The sequence below is a fragment of the Heptranchias perlo genome, chromosome 9, assembly GCF_035084215.1.
Source record: "Heptranchias perlo isolate sHepPer1 chromosome 9, sHepPer1.hap1, whole genome shotgun sequence".
NCBI lineage: Eukaryota > Metazoa > Chordata > Chondrichthyes > Hexanchiformes > Hexanchidae > Heptranchias > Heptranchias perlo.
The window spans coordinates 15,312,379-15,335,393 of NC_090333.1; the positions used below are offsets into that span (position 1 = coordinate 15,312,379).

The 23,015-nt window shown below is 41.7% G+C and overlaps 1 protein-coding gene across 1 annotated transcript in view; it reads left to right on the forward strand.

Moving 5' to 3' along the window:
- The window catches only part of lrrc8c (leucine rich repeat containing 8 VRAC subunit C), a 47,459-nt gene extending 24,685 nt beyond the window's left edge, over positions 1 to 22,774 (forward strand). Inside the window, exon 5 of the mRNA XM_067989889.1 lies at positions 13,743 to 22,774. Within this exon, the coding sequence (XP_067845990.1) occupies positions 13,743 to 16,037 (2,295 nt within the window). The 3' untranslated portion in view covers positions 16,038 to 22,774. The remainder of the gene's footprint in view (positions 1 to 13,742) is intronic.
- Positions 22,775 to 23,015: the final 241 nt, after the last annotated feature.

Below are 23,015 nucleotides of genomic sequence, written 5' to 3' on the forward strand. Positions count from 1 at the left end.
AATAGATTAAAGGGTAAGACGGTACATGAGCAGTGGTGTTCATTTAGGGAGTTATTTTACAACTTTCAAAATAAATATATTCCACTGAGGAAAAAAGGGTGTAAAAGAAATGACAGCCATCCGTGGCTAAGTAAAGAAATCAAGGATAGTATCCGACTAAAAACAAGGACATATAAGGTAGCCAAACTTAGTGGGAGGATAGAAGATTGGGAATTCTTCAAAAGACAGCAAAAAGTAACTAAAGGATTGATTAAGAAAGGGAAGTTAGATTATGAAAAGAAATTAGCAAAAAATATAAAAACAGATAGCAAGAGTTTCTATAGTTATATAAAAAGAAAAAGGGTGGCTAAGGCAAACATAGGTCCCTTAGAGGATGAGACCGGGAAATTAATGGTGGGAAACATGGAGATGGCAAAAATGCTGAACAAATATTTTGTTTCAGTCTTTACAGTAGAGGACACTAAGAATATCCCAACACTGGACAAACAGGGGACTCTCGGGGGGGAGGAGCTAAATACGATTAAAATCACTCAGGAGATGGTACTCAGTAAAATAATGGGACTCGAGGCGGATAAATCCCCTGGACCTGATGGCTTCCATCCTAGGGTCTTGAGGGAAGTGGCAGTAGGGATTGTGGATGCTTTGGTGATAGTTTTCCAAAATTCCCTGGACTCAGGAGAGGTCCCGGCAGATTGGAAAACTGCTAATGTAACACCGTTATTTAAAAAGGGTAGTAGGCAGAAGGCTGGAAATTATAGGCCAGTTAGCTTAACATCTGTGGTGGGTAAAATTTTGGAGTCTATTATTAAGGAGACAGTAACGGAACATTTAGATAAGCATAATTTAATAGGACAAAGTCAGCATGGCTTTATGAAGGGGAAGTCATGTCTGACAAATTTGCTTGAGTTCTTCGAGGATATAACGTATAGGGTGGATAAAGGGGAACCAGTGGACATAGTGTATTTAGACTTCCAGAAGGCATTCGACAAGGTGCCACATAAAAGATTATTACTTAAGATAAAAAATCACGGGATTGGGGGTAATATTCTGGCATGGGTGGAGGATTGGTTATCGAACAGGAAGCAGAGAGTTGGGATAAATGGTTCATTTTCGGACTGGCAACCAGTAACCAGTGGTGTTCCACAGGGGTCGGTGCTGGGTCCCCAACTCTTTACAATCTATATTAACGATTTGGAGGAGGGGACCGAGTGCAACATATCAAAATTTGCAGATGATACAAAGATGGGAGGGAAAGTAGAGAGTGAGGAGGACATAAAAAACCTGCAAGGGGATATAGACAGGCTGGGTGAGTGGGCGGAGATTTGGCAGATGCAATATAATATTGGAAAATGTGAGGTTATGCACTTTGGCAGGAAAAATCAGAGAGCAAGTTATTTTCTTAATGGCGAGAGACTGGAAAGTACTGCAGTACAAAGGGATCTGGGGGTCCTAGTGCAAGAAAATCAAAAAGTTGGTATGCAGGTGCAGCAGGTGATCAAGAAAGCCAACGGAATGTTGGCTTTTATTGCTAGGGGGATAGAATATAAAAACAAGGAGGTATTGCTGCAGTTATATAAGGTATTGGTGAGACCGCACCTGGAATACTGCATACAGTTTTGGTCTCCATACTTAAGAAAAGACATACTTGCTCTCGAGGCAGTACAAAGAAGGTTCACTCGGTTAATCCCGGGGATGAGGGGGCGGACATATGAGGAGAGGTTGAGTAGATTGGGACTCTACTCATTGGAGTTCAGAAGAATGAGAGGCGATCTTATTGAAACATATAAGATTGTGAAGGGTCTTGATCGGGTGGATGCAGTAAGGATGTTCCCAAAGATGGGTGAAACTAGAACTAGGGGGCATAATCTTAGAATAAGGGGCTGCTCTTTCAAAACTGAGATGAGGAGAAACTTCTTCACTCAGAGGGTGGTAGGTCTGTGGAATTTGCTGCCCCAGGAAGCTGTGGAAGCTACATCATTAGATAAATTTAAAACAGAAATAGACAGTTTCCTAGAAGTAAAGGGAATTAGGGGTTATGGGGAGCGGGCAGGAAATTGGACATGAAGCTGAGTTCGGATCGGTCAATGCCCTGTGGGTGGCGGAGAGGGCCCAGGGGCTATGTGGCCGGGTCCTGCTCCGACTTCTTGTGTTCTTTAGATTTGTGGTTGGGATCAGATCAGCCATGATCTTATTGAATGGCGGAGCAGGCTCGAGGGGCCGATTGGCCTACTCCTGCTCCAATTTCTTATGTTCTTATGTTCTTATGACCCAAGGAGCAAAATTGGATCAGGCCTAACGCTGACTCCTGCGGGTGGCTGCTGTGTACGCCCACTCGAATAGCGCTCAAAGTGTTGAATTTCTCTATATTGCCTGAAAAGAATCTTGTTAGTTTATAATATTTCTTATAATGTATAATGCAGCATTTTTTCACTCAATAATTACCAACGTAACACTTGGTTGTAGGTCTTGGTAATATGAAATGTTAATTATCTACCCAAGGAGAGGTAGTTTGGCTATGAAACTGTTTATTTATGCAAGTTTTTGTGGCTTTAAGACAATGGGAAAACCCCAGGAGTCAGTTGGTTAAACGGCTAACAAAAACCCTAGGCCACCAGCCAGGATGGTTTTCATTTAATGCACCTAGTGGGAAGCTTAACTCAAGCAGACATTTGAATGCCTTGAGCTCCCATATCAAAGAGGAGACATTTCAATCACAGGGGTAACTTTGATTGATGTCTTGGTGGTCCAACCCCTCTCCCACCCTATCATTCTTAAGGGGCTAGTGTATTTTTTTTCCCTCCCTCTCTCTTTCACACACAGACTGGGAGAATGAAAATATGCAGTCTGTAACAGAAAAAAAAACAGGCCCAGTTACTTTGGGAATAGCTAGCTTGAAAGTGGGCTTATGCCCAGCATCTTTGTTATATTCACAGAATGAGGAGCAGTGGGATTTTAACACTATGAAAACTGTATTATATTCATTCACGTATTTTATGCAAAATAAGCCAGTTTACAATCATAGCTTTATCTTGCTAGAGTGCTTTTCAGTCTGGGGTTCTCTATTAGGATCCATGGGTCATGCTATCATTGAAGTAGATATTGGGCAGTAAAAAGTGCACTCCAAATCGTAGGAGACCAAAGGTCGGCTAATGGCATTAATGATGATGCTGCTCAAAAGAATATCTGGTAAGACCCAAACAACTGTGACACTTAAAAAGTGTATAAACAGGATTTCAAGTTGAGGACCAAAAGGGCACACATAATAAAAACCATTTGTTTTATGGCTATCAAAACCGCTTCACTTTCAGCATCTCTAGTTTCTTATATCTATTTTCTGTCTCATAGAATGGAACTTGGTAACCAATCGTTAGTGGGATATTGAGGCCCCAGCCAGACCTTAACACAATTATCAGGCACCGGACAGACACAGAAAAACTTGCTGGAGTTTTCTGTAGGGCAGTATCAAAGATAGCACTTCCGAACATACCTTGCAAACTCCTTCGAATAGACGAAAAATGTTCGTTTTCTTATAAAATGCTAGTCGGACACAATACACATCAAACTCAGTAGCTACGTGAATTGGCCTAGCTACAAATATCAACCATGGAAAGGAAATCTTACCCTTTCTTGGCAATCAGCTTTAATCATGCTTGGGTCACATATATCTAGAGACTGTTCAAGTAATATCTTTGTTTATAGTGGAGATTGGCCTGTGAGGAAGTTTTGACTAATTTGTCAAATGAAATACTGAAGCCTCAAATCCCTAAAAGCTGTGTAAGGTGTGAGCTCAATTATAGCTTAAGGGATACCTAGCAAATCGATTGAAAGTTAATGTTCTTCAAAATGCTTTCTAGCTTAATGAACCTATTGTTAGTGATCTGATTCTTTGAGCAACGTTTGATAAAAACGAACGTTGCCCAATAAGGGAAGCATAAACACGCACGTCCAGTCCATGTAATGTCACTGTACACCTCCCAGAAAGTACGACATTTCCTTAATACGTGTGGACTGAGCGATTTATAGTAGCAATGGGATGTGCATCCAAAGAAGGGAATGAACAGGCGCTGAAGCTCTACTGGACTTTTATCGTATTTTTTTTAGAGCAGTGAAAGCTGTGGGTGAGCCTCATGTTAATTTAGAATGCTCTGAACCTGCTTTCAAACAAACAAAGATGTGATACGAGCAGTCCAAGACTCATTATGGCCCATGCGAGAATGCAGCTGGTTGCCAGTAAAGAGGAAGAACTCCTACTCGTTTGGTTGACGTTTGTGACTGGGCCAATTCACACAACGACTGAGAATGCCGTGTGCTGACTCCGTACCGTGATTCACAAGAAAATACATTTTCATCTATATGAGGAGCTTGAAAAGGGGATGCCGGGAAATGTGGTGATGCTGGTCAGTTGCTATGCTGGGTTTAGATTATGGACCATAAGTGAACTTTTGAACTGAATTGTTAGGGTGCTCTTAGGAAATCAGTGTCTGTGTGTCACAGCAGCGCTCCTTGTATGATTAATCAACAGAAGGAGTCGTAGCTTTTAAAAATGCCCACATATGGTACATTCACAATAACGTATTCCGTACAGAGGGTGCTGAATGTTTGGAATGCAGTGCCCAGGAAGGGGATCGAAGCTGATAATATCGGTAATTTTAAGAAGGTAGGCGTTTGATGAGAAAATCAATGAGGAGATATCAGCAGTGAACCGGGTGTTCTGATTCTGAACTCTGGGGCTGGCAGATGGACCGAAATGTCGTTTCCTGGTCCTGCATACTCCTATACATCCAACCAGCTTCGAGATTAAATTATCTGCTCTGGGGCTTTCCTCATGGATCACTCTGTTAATGTTCCATGTCACACATACAAAGATATCAGAAAGTACAGGAAAAGACCACCGTGTCCACCAAGGCTGTCCCATCCCGAAATGGTGCGACCTACATGCACTATAAACCCCCACCACCACACCCTCCTCCCCCCCCCCCCCCCCCCCGGCAAGTCACGCAGTCTCCTAGGAGAAGCAAAAAAAACAAAATGGAGATGAATGCCTCGGGCCAATTTAGGTAAAAACTCTTGGAAATTCCTTTCTGACCCCTGAAAGTGATGAAGCAAACTTCAGGAGACCAGGGAGACTGATATCACTAGTCCCCCCCCCCCCCCAACACACAATAACCCACCTACCTCCTGTAGCACGAGATGCCTTTAATCGCAGGAATTGGACCGTCTCACTTTTAAACACTTGCAGCGAAGTGCCATGAGAAAAAACCCCAGTGGTGGAGAGCTTCGGGATCCACAGATCCAAAGTCATCTTTCTCCACCCAAGCACTTACCACAGTTTTGGTCGCCGCAGTACAAAAAGGATTTTGCAGCTATTGGAAGAATGCAGACGGGGGCAACCAGAATGATTGAGGAGATGAAAGGGTTAGATTACGACGAGCAATTAAGTAAATTGGGCACGCTCTCACTGGATAAGAGAAGATTGAGAGTTGATACGATTGCCGTTTTTAGAATTGTATACCATGACGAGCTGTTCCACCTTGTCCTGAACAGTAGAACCAGAGGACACAGTCTGCGCTTGAAGGGAGTAAATTTAAAACTAATCTGCGGAAATATTATTTCAGTGAGCGAGTGATAAATCCATGGAACAGGCCATAAGGAGACGGTGGAAACAGATAGTGTTGATTCGGTCAAATGCAAATTCGACAGATTTCCTTCAGAATGTAACATTTTGGGATACAGTATATGAGTAATTTGAGACATGGTTTGTGGTAAGTGTAGAATGCTTGGGAGGAGCAGGTGACTTTGGACCTATGTTTTCCAAAGCTTTACACAACTGGGGGGTTTTCTTGCCTAATGTCTGGGTCTGTTGTAGACTAAATGATAGCGATTGATTGCTACGATTAGTCAACAACTCCATTATTATTGTATCATGCGGCTACCAGGATGGTGGTAGGTGAACTAGATGGACCTTGGTCTTTTATCATATAACTATTCTAATGTTCCTATTCATATCCTCCCAAGCGGGAATGTCTGGGATAGCACTTGAAGGTGCCAAGATGGAGTCAGTGAATCAAGTGCTGGAATGAATGTTCTGGAGCTATTAAGGCTGCTCATCACATCTTTCTTTTTCTAAATGTCCAGCAACTGTGACTCTCAGTACTGCAGGCGACCCATCCCATTACCAGCCTGAACCTGACAGCTCTTCTCCAATTTCTCCATCTCCCACTGCCTCTGCGTTGTGTCTGCCCGAGTGTTGTCGAACTTCCTGCTCATGCCTACCTAAGGGCCTGTTGGGTCGCCGATCCTCCACCTGTGGCACTTCTTTGCTACTGATTGTGGGTGACCTTTTCCTTTTTGCAAAGAAATTAAAGATTTAGAAAAGCCAGTGATGAATTCAAAATTGAATGTCTGCAGACATTTCATTGTGATCATGCTTTCAGGTGCAAGGCTTTGCAGTAATCTTCTCACTCCCACCCTTAGTCTCAGAACGTGGAACAAGGAGCCATGGAATGGCGGCAGAGGGGTGTATGGCTGTGGGGGAGGGTGTTCGTGAGGTAGCTTGCGCATGTCAACTGTCTCATTCATCTCTTCATTTCCACTGTGTGGACAGGGATGACATGGAGATGAATCCAGCTTCCAGCATTATTTCAGGATCTACACGGGACATGTGTCTTCATCTGCCTTAGCCAACCTCATTAAAACGTTTCCAGCACTGTATTGCTATTCGTGGAGTGGCTGAGATGCCACTGACTGCCTGAGCCACCTCCCTCCATATTGCCTGCAGCACTGTTTCCTGAGGCTTCCAGACTTGGATGCCAAAGAGCCTGTCTCTCCTTGGCCTTGTCTCGGCCAACATTACCTCCAGGAAAGCTGCTGGGGATTTTGGCCACTGCAGATACCCCCCCCCTGGTATTGTTCCTTCTTATTTTAATCATTATCTTGTGCTCTCACTCTCTCTGTTCTTTTCAGACATAATTTCCGAGTTGCTGGGCCTATAAGCTGCAGCTAAACCCAGCTCCGGAGCAGGGTTCCTGCTTTGAGCCTGCCCCACGTGTAAAATTAGGGCCCCACCCCGGGGAAATGCTGTTGGCTGGCATCAAGATTGTGTGGATGGGTGGAAGTCCCACCCCACCATGTTTCCAACAGGCTCGGAAAAATGCAGGCCTAGGATATATCGAATTTTTGTCATTTCAGACAGATGTCAAGTTGGCCTCCAAATTGCAGTAGGCTCCAAACTGCACGTATGCATTTTAGACGACAATATAGAGTAAAAATTCCAATCAGTGAATTCCATGTATGACCGATTAATGAACTCATACTACATTCCTGCGGCCGTTATTTAAATGCAGATGTTAATTCTAGCATACACAGAAATGTAATATGAGTGCGGCAAATGTTTGTACATGAACTTCACCAATAGAAAATTCCACCCTCATTTCTCTGTTTATTTTATTAGCCTTCAAAAGAGTTGTCTGACTTCTGCCTCTTTATTAAGAAAACTTTTCTGGCTAAAAGCGAAACTAAAGGCATGTTTGGAGAGGCCCGCAGACCGTCAAGAGATCTTCAAGAATTTCTAACATGGAATTAAAAGGATTCTGAAAGAATAGGGACTGTTTCAGCAACTGAAACTCCTTCCCCTCCCAACCAATTGCAGAGAATTATATACTAGCATCACGTCAGTACTCCTGATTGAACTGAAATCCTATTTTTCACTATATTAAATTCCACCATTTTGATTTTTTTTAAAACTTGTTTTTGGGATGTGGAAAACTCTGGCAAGGCCGTATTTATTGCCCAACCGTAGTTGCCCTGAGAAAGTGGTGGGTGAGCCTTCTCCTTGAACCTCTTCGGTCCTTGTGCTGATGGTGCTCCCACAGTGCTGTTAGGTAAGGAACTCCAGGACGTCGGGCACAGCAATCATGAAAAAACAGCGATATATGTCCAAATCTAGATGGTGTGGGACTTGGAGAGGGAGCTGGAGGTGGTGGTGCTCCCATAGTCTTGCTGCTCTAGTCCTTCGCAGTGGTGTAGGTTGCAGGCTTGTCGAAGTAAGCTTGACGAGTTGTTGCAATGCATCTTGAAGATACTATATACTGCAGCCACAGTGTGACAGTGGTGGAGGGTGTGAATATTGAATCCAGTGGCAGAGGTGTTGATCAAGCAGACTGCTCTGACCTGCATGGTCTTGGGCTTCTCGAGCAGCTGCACCCATCCAGGGGAGTAAGTTTTTTTTTATTCGTTCGTGGGATGTGGGCGTCGCTGGCGAGGCCGGCATTTATTCCCCATCCTTAATTGCCCTTGAGAAGGTGGTGGTGAGCCGCCTTCTTGAACCGCTGCAGTCCGTGTGGTGAAGGTTCTCCCACAGTGCTGTTAGGTAGGGAGTTCCAGGATTTTGACCCAGCGACGATGAAGGAACGGCGATATATTTCCAAGTCGGGATGGTGTGTGACTTGGAGGGGAACGTGCAGGTGGTGTTGTTCCCATGTGCCTGCTGCCCTTGTCCTTCTAGGTGGTAGAGGTCGTGGGTTTGGGAGGTGCTGTCGAAGAAATATTCCATCATACTCTTGACGTGAGCCTTGTAGATGGTGAAAATCAGTAGCACAACAGAGGTCACCATTCAACTGCTTCTAAATATTCATACCAACATTCCTGGTTATCAACTTCTAAGAAGGTTCTTTAAAATTGTGAACTTTGGACATGGTAAATCCTTACCTGGGGTCTCCTGAAATACAGTCTTATTGAAAATATTTAAAAGTTTGATAGGACGTTGACATTTAACTTGAAATAGGAATTTTCTATGTGACATCCCAGTGAATGACCAATCCTGCTCTTTGACAGTATTTCCTCAAATTCTAATGGAAGTGTAGAATCTAGGAAGGGACTTGTAGTACTGCCCGTAAGTGGGGTGACTTTGTGACCTGCTCGGTGAGCCTTATGATTAACTGACACATGGGAAAGAGTAAAAAGTGATTTAACATGCAGAGAAGAAAGGTGACATTGCTTTGTAAGTACCTAAAATTGTCGATTCACCTTGCCGACAAAAGGAGTAATTCCATTTGTCTAGAAGGCACCGTGCTGTTAGACCCATAGTTGGGGGAGGGCCCCTCCCCGATTCTCTTACAGAAAGTCCACTAATATAAGAGATGTATAAATTTACTGTTAGCCGGGTCCTTTCCAAACTCCTGGGGACACCACAGCTGGTAACATGGACTGAAATAGTCTCCAATGTGAAAAGAGTTGGGTGGATAGGAGAGGGGAGGAATCAAGTCCTCCAAAGCTACAGCTGCCAGTAAGAGAGTTTAGCATGGGGTATTGGTCATTCGGATAAGTGATGATGATTTTTTAAAAGAAAACCTTTCCCTAAGCAAAACGTGGTTATAATCTTTGAAGGGAATAATCTTCATCTTGATAGTGTCCATTCTTCACTCTAAAGATGGGATCAGTGTTATTCAACACTGCAGTAAAAAGATTTACTGTTACTCATTCACAGTGTCTGAAGACAATTATAATTTTAATCCCTTATTAAAACCATTTGTATGATTTATTTCTGTTGAGCGAAGATGATATCACAATGACTGAGTGCCTCTGACTTTTCCCCGTTCATTTTATAGCCTGAAAGAATCAACTCAAAAAGAGATTAAGAGGATTAGGATTGCACAAATAAGTCAGCCACATGCAAAGGTACAGGCAATTTACTGTATAACCGAGAAGTTGATATGGCTACATAAGTATTCCAGTTTCATAAAGAGCTTATCGTTAAAAGAAAACAAAGACTTGCATTTATATGGCGCCTTTCATGACCTCAGGACATCCCAAAGCGCTTTACAGCCAATGAATTACTTTTTGAAGTGTAGTCACTGTTGTAATGTAGGAAATGCGGCAGCCAATTTGTGCACAGTAAGGTCCCATAAACAGCAATGGGATAAATGACCAGATAATCAGTTTTTAGTGATATTGGTTGAGGGATAAGTATTGACCAGGGAGATCTCCCCTGCTCTTCTTCAAAATAGTGCCATGGGATCTTTTACATCCAACTGAGAGGGCAGACAGGGCCTCAGTTTAACATCTCATCCGAAAGACAGCACCTCCGACAATGCAGCACTCCCTCACTACTGCACTCGTGTCAGTCCAGAATTTTGTGCTCAAGTTTCTGGAGTAGGACTTGAACCCACAACCTTCTGACTCAGAGACAAATGTGCTACTGACTGAGCCATGCAACAAAGGCTGCAACTGACCAACTCTGCATGCCATGCATTGATATGATGCTTGAGGTGGTGTATCATTTGGCTACAAAGCTATGCCTTGATTTAAGGCACCTGACAGCGCCTGCATGGCCGAGAAGATACTGGTGAGGGGTTTGTACTTATTCACGTGACAGGCCACTTCTCTGTGAATTGCTGACTAATTAAAGCCAGCAAGTACTCAAGAGTTCAAGCACTGGAGTAGGGTGATAAACAGACAGCGTTACACTGGCGGACTTTGTTTACTTGCACGTCAAGCTTTCGCTTGGAGTGGAGTTTTCAACTATGGAGTAACTCAGAACAAGAACTATATGTGTTGCGATGTAGTGTCTGCAGCTCAGCTTAAGTTTAAAACTATGTACCATCAAAATGCAATAAGGTAATAGTCTCTGATTGAGATGTGTGAAAAATAGTAAGCACATATCCAGTTCAAAACTTCCTAAAATTATATTTAGATTTGTAGAAACTATAACAATCCATTATCATAGAATGGTTACGGCACAGAAGGAGGCCATTCCGCCCATCGAGCCCACGCCGGCTCATTGTAAGAACAATCCAATTAGTCCAATTCCCCCCTCTTTTCCCCGTAGCCCTGCAAAATTTTTCCCTTCAAATATTTATCCAATTCCTTTTTGAAAGCCACAATTGAAACTGCTTCCACTAATCTTTCAGGCAATGCATTCCAGATTATAAATACTCACTGCATAAGAAAGTTTTTCCTCATGTCGCCTTTGGTTCTTTTGCCAGTCACCTTAAATATGTGTCCGCTGGTTCACGATCCTTCTGCCATTGGGAAGAATTTTTCTTTATTTACTTTATCTAATCCTCTCATGGTTTTGAACACCTCTATCAAATCTCCTCTCAACCTTCTCTGCTCTAAGGAGAACAACCCCAGCTTCTCCAATCTAACCATGTAACTGATGTCCCTCATCTTTGGAACCATTCTAGTAAATCTTTTCTGCACCCTCTCTAAGGCCTTCACATCTTTCCTAAAGTGCGGTGCCCAGAATTGGACACAATACTACAGTTGTGGCCGAACCAGTGTTTTATAAAGATTCAACATAACTTCCATACTTTTGTACTCTATGCCTCTATTTATAAAGTCCAGGATCCCATGTGCACCCCCTTTAGAATTGTACCGTTGAGTTTATATTGCCTCTCCTCATTCTTCCTGCCAAAATGTATCACTTTGCACTTCTCTGGGTTGAATTTCACCACCCATTCCACCAGCCTGTCTATGTTCTCTTGCAGTCTTTCACTATCCTCCTCACTGTTTACTACACTTTCAAGTTTTGTGTCATCTGCAAATTTTGAAATTGTGCCCTGTACACCCAAGTCCAAGTCAATATATATATATTAAAAAAAGCAGTGGTCCCAGTGCTGACCCCTGGGGAACACCACTGCACACCTTCTTCCAGTCCGAAAAAACAACCGTTCACCACTACTCTACTAGCTCAATTGCTAAATTTAAATCTGAGATAGATAGCTTTTTGGCAATCAAAGGTATTAAGGGATATGGGCCAAAGGCGGGTATATGGAGTTAGATCACAGATCAGCCATGATCTTATCAAATGGCGGAGCAGGCATGAGGGGCTGAATGGCCAACTCTTGTTCCTATGTTCCTACTCTCTGTTTCCTGTCACTTAGCCAATTTCATATCCATGCTGCCATTGCCCTTTTTATTCCATGGGCTTCAATATTGCTGACAAGCCTATTATATGGCACTTTTATCAAACGCCTTTTGAAAGTTCATATACACAACATCAACCACATTGCCCTCATCAACTTTTTCTGTTACCTCATCAAAAAACTCAATCAAGTTAGTTAAACACGATTTGCCTTTAACAAATCCGTGCTGGCTTTCCTTTATTAATCCACACTTGTCCAAGTGACTATTAATTTTGTCCCGGATTATCCTTTCTAAAAGCTTCCTCACCACCGAGGTTAAACTGACTGGCCTGTAGTTACCAAATTTACCCTTACACTGTTTTTTAAACAAGGGTGTAATATTTGCAATTCTCCAGTCCTCTGGCACCACCCCCATATCTAAGGAGGATTGGAAGATTATGGCCAGCACCATTGCAATTTCCACCCTTACTTCCCTCAGCAAACTAGGATGCAGCCCATCCGGACCAGGTGACTTACCAACTTTAAGTACAGCCAGCCTTTCCAGTACCTCTTTATCAATTTTTAGCCCATCCAGTATCTCAACTACCTCCTCTTTTACTGTGACTCTGGCGGCATCTTCTTCCTTGGTAAAGACAGATGCAAAGTGCTCATTTAGTACCTCAGCCATGCCCACTGCCTCAATGAGTGGATCTCCTTTTTGGTCCCTGATCAGCCCCACCCCTCCTCTTATTACCCGTTTACTGTTTATACGCCTATAGAAGACTTTTGGATTCCCTTTTATGTTATCTATTAAGCTCATTAGATGCATGTAAATAATAGTACAAAAATGAAGATATTAAGTTATTTGAATATTCACAGCACCACTCATAGTTAAATAAGGTCTCCCTAATTTTCAAGTTTGCAGGTTGAGTAGTTTGAGCAACTTGTATGACTGTGTACAATGATGCTCGTTGATTGAGAGGGAATGTGCTGCCATCTTGTGGTCTATACAGGAATTGTTGAAACTTATAACCAAAAATGACAGGCAACCCTGGGAGACCTGTCTAAGACCCAGGCACTTTCCTTGTGGTACTCAGCTGCCATCGTAGAAGTTGCGCTTAACTTTCACAATTACCCCTGAAAAGTAAATCTGTTCTATACAACAGAACAGAATTATTTATTTATATACTTGCTGATTCTTGTTGTTCTGAGGATTTTATGCAAAAGATAAATCTCTGGTAAATTTTAAATGTTCCCATATTTCCATAAACACTGAAACACAAAGAGCGGATTTGAAGAACTGCAGTCAGCCTTGGCTCAACTGTAGCACTTTTGCCTCTGAGTCAGCAGGTTGTGGGTTCAAGTCCCACTCCAGAGTTTAAGCACATAATCCAGCGCAGTACTGAGCTGTACTGCTGGAGGTGCCGTCTTTCAGATGAGAGGTAAGACTGAGACTTTGTCTGCCCTCAGGTGGATCCCGTGACACTATTCAAAGGAGAGCTGGAGAGTTGTCCTGGCCAATATTTATCCCTCAAACAACATCACTTAAAAAACTGATTATCTTGTCGTTTATCTCTTTGCTGTTTATGGGGCCGTGTTATGTGTAAATAGGCTGCCGTATTTCCCTACGTTACAACAGTAACTACATTTCACAAGCACTTTGTGGTCGTGAAAGGCTTTATATAAATGTTAGTTCTTTCTTTACTGTGAGCAAATCCATTTTTATATTTTTATAATCTTTGTAGACTACATAGCTCGAAAGCCAAGACCAGCACAGGCGCGATGGGCTGAATGACCGGTGTTGTAATTTCTATGATTATGTGACTCATTGATAAATATTGCTGTGTAAGCCTTCTAACGGTTATCCCTTTTAATGCCTTGTTTCTCCCCCTTTCCCAGGTAATGCAAGACAAGATTATTTGTCTTCCTAAACGGATTTCACCCCACACCTTACGCCCTGTTCAAAATCAAACTCTCATCAACATTTCTTCCAGTCAACTTGTAACACCAGGACCATTGCCACTATCACACCCATCCTCTGGTCCTTCTGATGAAATGAAAGGACTGAAAACCAACCTTGACCTTCAACAGTACAGCTTTATAAACCAAATGTGCTATGAGCGTGCTCTGCACTGGTATGCCAAGTATTTCCCCTATCTTGTCCTGATACACACTCTGATCTTCATGCTGTGTAGCAACTTTTGGTTCAAGTTCCCTGGATCCAGCTCAAAAATCGAACACTTCATTTCAATACTGGGCAAGTGCTTTGACTCGCCGTGGACCACCCGCGCTCTGTCCGAAGTGTCCGGGGAAAATCCCGAGGAAAAGGAGGACACTAAGAGAATCCAGAAGAATAACCTGATCAAAGTAGCACCGGGTTTGTCCAATTCGGAAGGCAACCTGGTGAAAACGCAGTCCTTGCGATCCATCCCCGAGAAGATAGTGGTGGAGAAACCGACCGCGAGTGCCCTGGACAAGAAGGAAGGCGAACAGGCAAAAGCGCTGTTTGAGAAAGTCAAAAAATTCCGACTGCACGTCGAAGAAGGCGACCTTCTGTACTCCATGTACGTGCGTCAAACTATCATCAAAGTCATTAAGTTCATTTTCATCATTGCCTATAACAGTATCCTCGTCTCCAAAGTCAACTTCACCGTGGATTGCGAGGTCAACATTCAGGAGATGACCGGCTACTGTAAGTTTTCCTGCAATCACACCATGGCTCACCTTTTCTCCAAGCTGTCCATCTGCTATCTATGTTTTGTCAGTGTCTATGGCCTGACATGCCTGTACACGCTGTATTGGCTGTTCTACCGTTCCCTGAAAGAATATTCCTTCGAGTACGTGCGGCAAGAGACTGGTATTGACGACATCCCAGATGTCAAAAACGACTTTGCCTTCATGCTGCACCTGATAGACCAGTACGACCCTCTGTACTCCAAGAGGTTCGCCGTGTTCCTGTCAGAGGTCAGCGAGAATAAATTGAAGCAGTTGAACCTGAACAACGAGTGGACCCCGGATAAACTGCGGCAGAGGTTGCAGACCAACGCTCAGAACAGGCTGGAGCTGCAGCTTTTCATGCTCTCGGGGTTACCAGATACCGTGTTTGAACTGACGGAATTGCAGTCTCTAAAACTGGAGATAATCAACAACGTGACCATCCCAGCGACCATCGTGCAGCTTGAGGACCTCCAGGAGTTGTCCTTGTACCAATGCTCGGCCAAGATCCACAGCGCTGCTCTGGCATTCCTGAAGGAACATCTAAAGGTTTTGCGAGTCAAGTTTGACGATATCCGGGAGCTCCCACATTGGATGTATGGGCTGAAGAGTTTGGAAGAGTTGCATCTTCAGGGCTCTCTGAGTCCTGACATTTCTAAGAACATTACACTGGAATCCTTGCGGGAGCTCAAAAGCCTCAAGGTTCTTTACATTAAGAGTAACTTGACCAAAATCCCTCCACCAATCGTTGAAACTTCAAGTCACCTCCAAACACTTTGCATTCAGAATGATGGCACCAAGTTAGTGATGCTCAATAGCTTGAAGAAAATGGTCAACATTACAGAGCTCGAGCTTATTCACTGCGACCTGGAGCGAATACCCCACGCCGTGTTCAGCCTGATCAATCTTCAAGAACTTGACTTGAAGGAAAACAATCTTAAATCAGTCGAGGAAATTATTAGCTTTCAACATTGCCGCAAACTCACTTGCCTCAAGATGTGGCACAACAGTATAACTTACATCCCGGAGCACATCAAAAAGTTATCGAGCCTAGAACGCCTTTACTTTAACCACAACAAGATCGAGGTTTTGCCTTCGCACCTCTTCCTGTGCAACAAATTGAGATCTTTGGACCTGTGCCACAACGACATCCGATTCATCCCACCCGAGATCGGCGTCCTCCAAAGCCTGCAGGACTTTTCCATCACCGGCAATAAAGTGGAGAGCTTGCCAGACGAGCTGTACTTTTGCAAAAAGCTGAAGACGCTAAAAATAGGAAAGAACAACCTGTCAGTACTGTCCCCAAAGATTGGCAACTTGGCACTCCTCACAGTGCTGGAACTGAAGGGCAATCATTTCGAAGCACTCCCTCCAGAGCTGGGTGAGTGCAGGTCACTGAAGCGAAGTGGGCTGCTGGTGGAGGACGCCTTGTTTGATGTGCTGCCTTCTCATGTCAGGGAACAAATGAAAACGGAATAGAGTGTTGTCAAGTGCAATCTAAATTTCAGCCATAAAGTTACCACTTTTAAGGTCGTGACCCTGATGGGTGAGTCTGTTGTGAGTTGGTTGTGCTTCAGAGTTTTTTTTCTTTTGCTTTTAAATGTGTATAACACCAGAGTTACTGCCAACATTTTTACATTAACCTTGTATTTTATAATCCATGATTTTTTTTTTAGCTGTGCTATATGAAACAATAGATGGAATTAGTGGATTCAGTAATTAGTGTCTCGCCTCTATCATAGTTACAAATCTCAAACAAGTGGATTTTACTGTGCTACAGAATTTCTGGATTAGAGCCAGAGAAAATTTATAAGAGCAGACCATTGCCTTTATGCACTGAAAAAAAAATCAGTGCAGGTATGATTGACAGAAATCTCTGTGTGAAGATACGACCAGCCTTTTTTAAATGTATGAAATATATATATAATATATATAAAATCAGAACTTTGTTCTCAGTAAACAGGAGTCAGACAAGATGGTGGTTCTTTCCAAATTTATTTATTTAACGAAAAAAATCAATTGAAAAAATGTGCCTTTTGAAGGGTGTTGATGCCCAAAAAACAGCTGCACAAGCAGGTATAAAACGCCACTAAGCTGAGCAAAGGATACCACAAACTGATTTAAATGCTCATTGCTTATCATTTATTCAATGCAACCTATTAGCAGGGAAAATAGCTTTTGCACTAAAGCATAGACACAAAAGGATTGTGTAACCCAACATGAGCTAGTGCTAGCTGAAGGGACACTGGAGGGGCAAATATTATGCCTCGACATTACTTACTTAGAACATACCTATATTTAGAGTCTGCAAAGGCTAAGAATGTAGCTGGGAACTGCAGTAAGCTGGTGCGTAGTCTTGTCAATTTGGACCACACATATACAGTGTGTGGGGCAGTGGACGGCTGATACTGAGTTGCAATGTAGCGTTTTAATAGTGGCTATGGTGTTGTAGAACGTGGGAGACTGAACTGCTGCTAATGAGCTGTTGGTAAAAAAAAAGAGTATTCAATATATTACAAGGAATGTTTTTAACAATTATATGGGAGATTTGCAGAGCATGGTAGGAGTATAGCATGATGTAGTTGAGAAGGTAATTAAGAGGATAGTGACATAGGAGTGAAAGGTATATGGCCTCACACTGGCCAAATGCCAGGTTATTTTTAAGCAAAATACTAAAAGAAGCACTATACACTTATGTATGTATATATATATTATACAATTACTTATTTTATTTGTTGAGGAGAGGGTAATTTAGAACTTAAGTTTAAAAATGTAAGCTTGCCATTATACTACACCTGCCAATCTGAGATTACTAGGCTTAAATCATAATGTGTGCCCGTAGACCAGAGTTACACTACAGGGTGTGCAACGGTCGATCTTAGCACTAAGCTCAACCAGGAGATAACTCTGTGAGTGCGTGCTCACAGAACGTACACAGCTCCACTCTCTGCCAGTCTATATATATAAAAAAATCATACATTTGCATGCACTTCCTGTATACAAAACCTTACTTCCTGTTATGTTTTTTTTAATCACACTTCTATGTCAACTTTTGCCATTATCAATTCATATTCTCACACTTATGATGGAAACTGCCTACATAAATTCACAAGTTAATGTTTTTAACATTAAAAAGACTTAAGTTTATAATCAGTGCAAGCTGCCCAACAGACACTTTTTGTTAAAAGCAACTTCACACCAGACCCAATGTAATACTACACCTGGTTCAACAGCAGAGGGTGCAAAAGCCTCTAGTGGAGGTCACCGAGCTAAATTGTCAGAGGGCCAAGCTACTACTGAGTTATAATGCTGATTGTGCATCAATGTGAAATAGAAACCACTTAGCAGTAATGTAATGGCAGTCTTGGATAGAGATCCAGGGACTATCATTTCATTGCTTTTGGTTATCAAAGGGAAATTTCAGAGCTCTGCTCTTGAAAGTTCACTGTGTCATTATTCACTTGCTTCAGGAAATTAGATAAGTCGGAGAAATCGCATGGCAGTGTACATTGTCTTATGATCTGTTGGATGGTTTGGGCGAATGGACCAAATGATCTTTTCTCATTCCATACTTTGTATAACATCATTCCATACTTTATATAAGATTGTATGTACAGTTTAACACTTAGCTGTTTTATTCAAAATTCATGTATTGTGGATAAAACCACTTTTTTAAACTAAATGAAGGACGATGAAGAAAGAGTGGAAAAAAATGAAGTGTGTCTAGAAGCAACTTATTTGTGCAGCTAAAAGCGGAGGATTTCCATTATGCACTTCACAATCCATGGAAAAGCCAAAAATACATTCCTTCATCTTTTAAGCTAGAAATCTGGGGGCATTTTTAAGCTTAGAAATAAGAGGCAGTGACTTGTATTATCTTGCACAGAATTTGTGTACAATACGACATGCCCAATGTAAGTGAAGGAGGGACCCAGGGTCAGATCAATGCCAAGATTCTACCAGACCCATAACGTACAGCCCAGTCAAGTGCCCTTCCTTTCAATTTTAGGCTCCTCACTTCGCTTTACGCCATTCTTTGAGTGAGAAGCAGACAATCTGCAACCAATCTGTAAAGATGCCACTCCCTCACCAGTAGGTGTATGAGAGCAGCTTGTGTTGACTTGTCTTTTGAATTTTTCCCCCTCCATGCATAGGAATACCTTGCTTCCGCTTGACATCTCTTCCCTCTGAGAACCTAGCTGAGAAAGAAAAAAGGCCTGCATTTAAAAAGCACCTTTCACGACCTCAGGATGTCTCGTCGGGCTTTACAGTCAATGAAGTACTTTTGAAATGTAGTCACCCTTGTACTGTAGGAAACGCAGCAGCCAATTTGCACACAGCAAGGTCCCACGAACAGCAATGAGATAATGAGCAGATGGTCAGAAACTCACCCTGTAGAGAATTACAGATCTGATCGATCCCATCGCCCAACACTTTGTGCTGTAGTGCGTTGGTACAGCAATATGCTTCAGCACCACACCATTGCAATTTGAGTCGCAAACTTGCCCTGTGGCACTTAGGACCATAACCCTGGAAATACTTAATCACACCTTTTCCCAAAGCACAAAACATTTAAGCTTGATCTCCCACTCAACCAAGACAACTTTTCCTTCTAAAGGGCAGCAGCAGCGTTGGAGACGTACTGTAGATCTTTGTCATTGGCCATAAACAAAAGGGGAATCGGGAGCAAAGATAGAATAAAGGCAACAGCAAATTTGAAGGTAGCTGACAGCACTGATTAGATGGGAGACTACAGCCTATGAAATTACAGTTTGGGATATTAGCAGACAAGGACTTAATGCCCCCTTATGACATTCCTCTGTCCACTATTGTAATGGAGGTTTAATAATGCCTCTGTTACAATTGCGTTTCAGAGGCATATCCTATGAGTTGTCACATGTTCAAAAGAGTATTGCTTATGTTTCATAAGTAAGTTTCGTGAGTATTAAGCTTATGTTTCAAACAAAATATCTGCATTATCTGAGACAACCAATTGATTTTGTTTCCTGTTGCAAATATGAACACAGACCTTTGGTTGTGTGTGAGGCAGGAATCACAGAATCATACAGCGCAGAAGGAGGCCATTCGGCCCATTGTGCCTATGCCAGCTCTTTGAAAGAGCCATCCCATTAGCCCTACTCCCCTGCTCTTTCCCTATAGCCCTGCAAATTTTTCCTTTCCATGTATATATCCTTTTGAAAGTTGCTATTGAATCTGCGTCCACCATGCTTTCGGGCAGTGCATTCCAGATCATGACAACTTGCTGCTTAAAAAAAAAATCTCCTCATCTCCCCTCTGGTTCTTTTGCCAGAGTGTGATTCTATTGAAATAGATGGAGGCAAGCTCATTATGCATTTTTTTTTTCTTTCTGATGTAATTAGAATGCTGTGGAAGGATAATAAAATGTAAAGTCCGGGAAAGCCCAAAAATACAACATGGGCACGGTGACCGCCACATTCCATTACTTTATCCCCTGGAGTTTTTTTTTTAACCCAGTTCTATTGAAAGCTATTAAAGGGACGGTTGTTTAAAAAATGCTTGTGTTTGTCCAGCAACAGCGTGAATAAAGGAAATACTTACACCTGTCAGAAACATCTCAAATCACTTCACAATGAGTTACTTTGAATTACGCTGATTGTTGTTAAGCAGGCAAACATAGCAGCTACTTTTGCAGCAATGAGACGAATAACCAATTAATCTGTTTTTGATGGAGTTGATTGAGGAAGGAATGTGAGCCAGGTCACCAGGAGAACTCCTTGCTCTTCTTCAGTTAGTGCCGGGGGATCTTTAACATCCATCTTTTAAAAAAAAATTCATTCTTGGGATGTGGGCGTCGTTGGCAAGGCCAGCATTTATTGCCCATCCCTAGTTGTCCTTGTGTGGTTGTGAGCCGCCTTCTTGAACCGCTGCAGTCCGTGTGGTGAAGGTTCTCCCACAGTGCTGTTAAGTAGGGAGTTCCAGGATTTTAACCCAGCGACGATGAAGGAATGGTGATATATTTCCAAGTCAGGATGGCGTGTGACTTGGAGGTGCTGGCGTTTCATATAGGTAGTGGAGGTGCTGTGGAAGAAGCCTTGGTCTGCTATACCACTCTAAACCAACCATAACAAGCAGACCGGATGAGAATGAAGGTCTTATTGGTGTCAGGTTCATTTTTATTTAATTTACTCCCCTTTTCCCTAACCTTCCCCTAACATGACAGAGGCAGCACTTTGCTACCTGTCAATCTCTGGGCCAGTTTTGTCAAAAGTAGGTCGCAGCTGCTTTCTGCACTTTATTACTGATGCTGCCTTTTTCTTTTGTTTTGAAAGAAGTGCACATTACTTTTTGTATTCAGAATGGGTTTTTAAAAAAATACTTTGATAAGCTGGATTTAACAGGTTAAAAATATCGAACCTGTGGAGTATTGTGTTTGAAATCTTCCTAAAAAAAAAAATTAATATATTTTGAATAATTCAACCAAAGAACATTAGAGTTGACTGACAGAACAGTAACTGTGTGTTTGAAGTTGTTCAATAAGATACTTGAAGAGAATCACTCCATGATAGGCTACTGCGTTTGTAAATTAAGACACCTGTATGTGCGATGTATGTGGGCCAATTTAGATTTTTTTCTTGGGCTCCTGAAATTATATTACAATCAGGTAAATGTATTGAATTCACTACTTTTGTGGCTGAAGGAGACATCATTTATTAAGTATATCTCACAATAAAATTGGGACTATCTCACTAATAAACTGGATTTCTTTTGATTAAGGACTTATTTACAACCGGAATGAAGCAGTGTGAGACTCCCTGGAGGATGGAGTCTCACTCCACTCCACTTCCGAGTCAGCTGGGGCCTTTACACCCGATTTACATGACTTTAGTGAGTTACAAAGCTGAAACCGCTTTGCACCAGAGCTAAACCTGTCCTGTAAATGCATCCAAAGAAACATGCATTCATATCACAGAGACTCAATTCAGTATTTCTAATGGAAATGTTGACATGAGATCTACACACTGCTCTCCGAGTCACTCCTGCGATGTGCATCGGATTTATTACTAATTCAACTGCAGGAGGGCCTCCTTGCGTTCAAAATATTATCATCACTCACTCTGCACTTACAAATTACAGCAAACAAAACAGTAATTATTTGTGGTTTCTTGTATCATTGATAATAGGCTAGGAGGGTTTGTGTACTTTTTTTTTGCCTGAAAATCCAAATTATCCTCAAATGAGAAAAACCTATTATTGTAATGAAAAGTCATTTGTTTATTCATTCAACATCTGTTTACGTAATATCTGTGTGTCCACTACTGATTTTAAAACTAAATTGCCTTTTTATTTTTTTAATGTCAATTTTTATCACACTGTACATATTACTATATTGTATTTTCTTGATGTACAGTATTACAAGGCTGAATGTGTGAACTGTGAAACTTTGTATTAGTAAATTATATTTCAAATAGCAGTATCATACATGATTATGTTTCAGCACAGCACTTAATAGTTGTTTGAACTGACTCTAATTGTAACTATCCGTATATTCAAAACAGTTTTAAGGATAAATGAAACATCATAGCCCATATGTATGAAGGATGTATTTGCTCATTTAATGCAGTTAATATGACCTTTCAGACAGCTGTTTCTCAATTAGAAACTTTGTGTGCAGTGGTTAACTATTGTAAAGAAGAACAATGTTTTAAATTGACTCTTATGCAAGAGTCTGACTAAATCAGTGCTATTTCTGCAAGAGAATGCTGTGTATGTTTGAGTTTTGGGAAACGAACAATCGAATTACTGCAGGATTGCAGTTATAGAAATGTAGCTACTGAAAGAAGCACAATAATGTTCCCCTAATTACCATAGATCAGGTGTACCTCGTTACGGACACAAAGAACTGTTAATAAACATATTACAAATGGCTTGTTCAACACAACTAGTTGTACAAAGTTTGAAAGCTGTCACTTTGTGTTCAATTGTAAACTGTGTACACAATTCTTTAATTTTCATTGGTGCTTGTTTTTTTTAAAGGAAGATGTGCAGAATTTTGGGATGTGATAGGACCCCTAATGTTATGTACTGCACTAGGTGTTGTGAATCTCGACTCATGTGATGCTGCAGAGAGTGTTTATTAGACAAATCCTTTCCTTGAAACCTTAAAGCTGTTTTTATTTGTCAAAAACATTTCATACATATTAAAAAGAAATAAATCTGATGGTAAAAGAATACAATTTGCTTAAATATTGCTGCCTACTTATTTATGTCCTATATTCATCATTCATGCATGTAGTGTTATTCAACTCTGCAGATTGAACAACAGATCTCAGATTACTGTAGTTACCAGGCTATATGTTCCTCTTAACTTAAGCAAAAATGTACACATGGGGCACACTGCTTCATACTCGCATCTAATTTTCTTGAACAGTAATGAACAGAGGAAAATATACCAACATACATATTCAGGTCAATGCT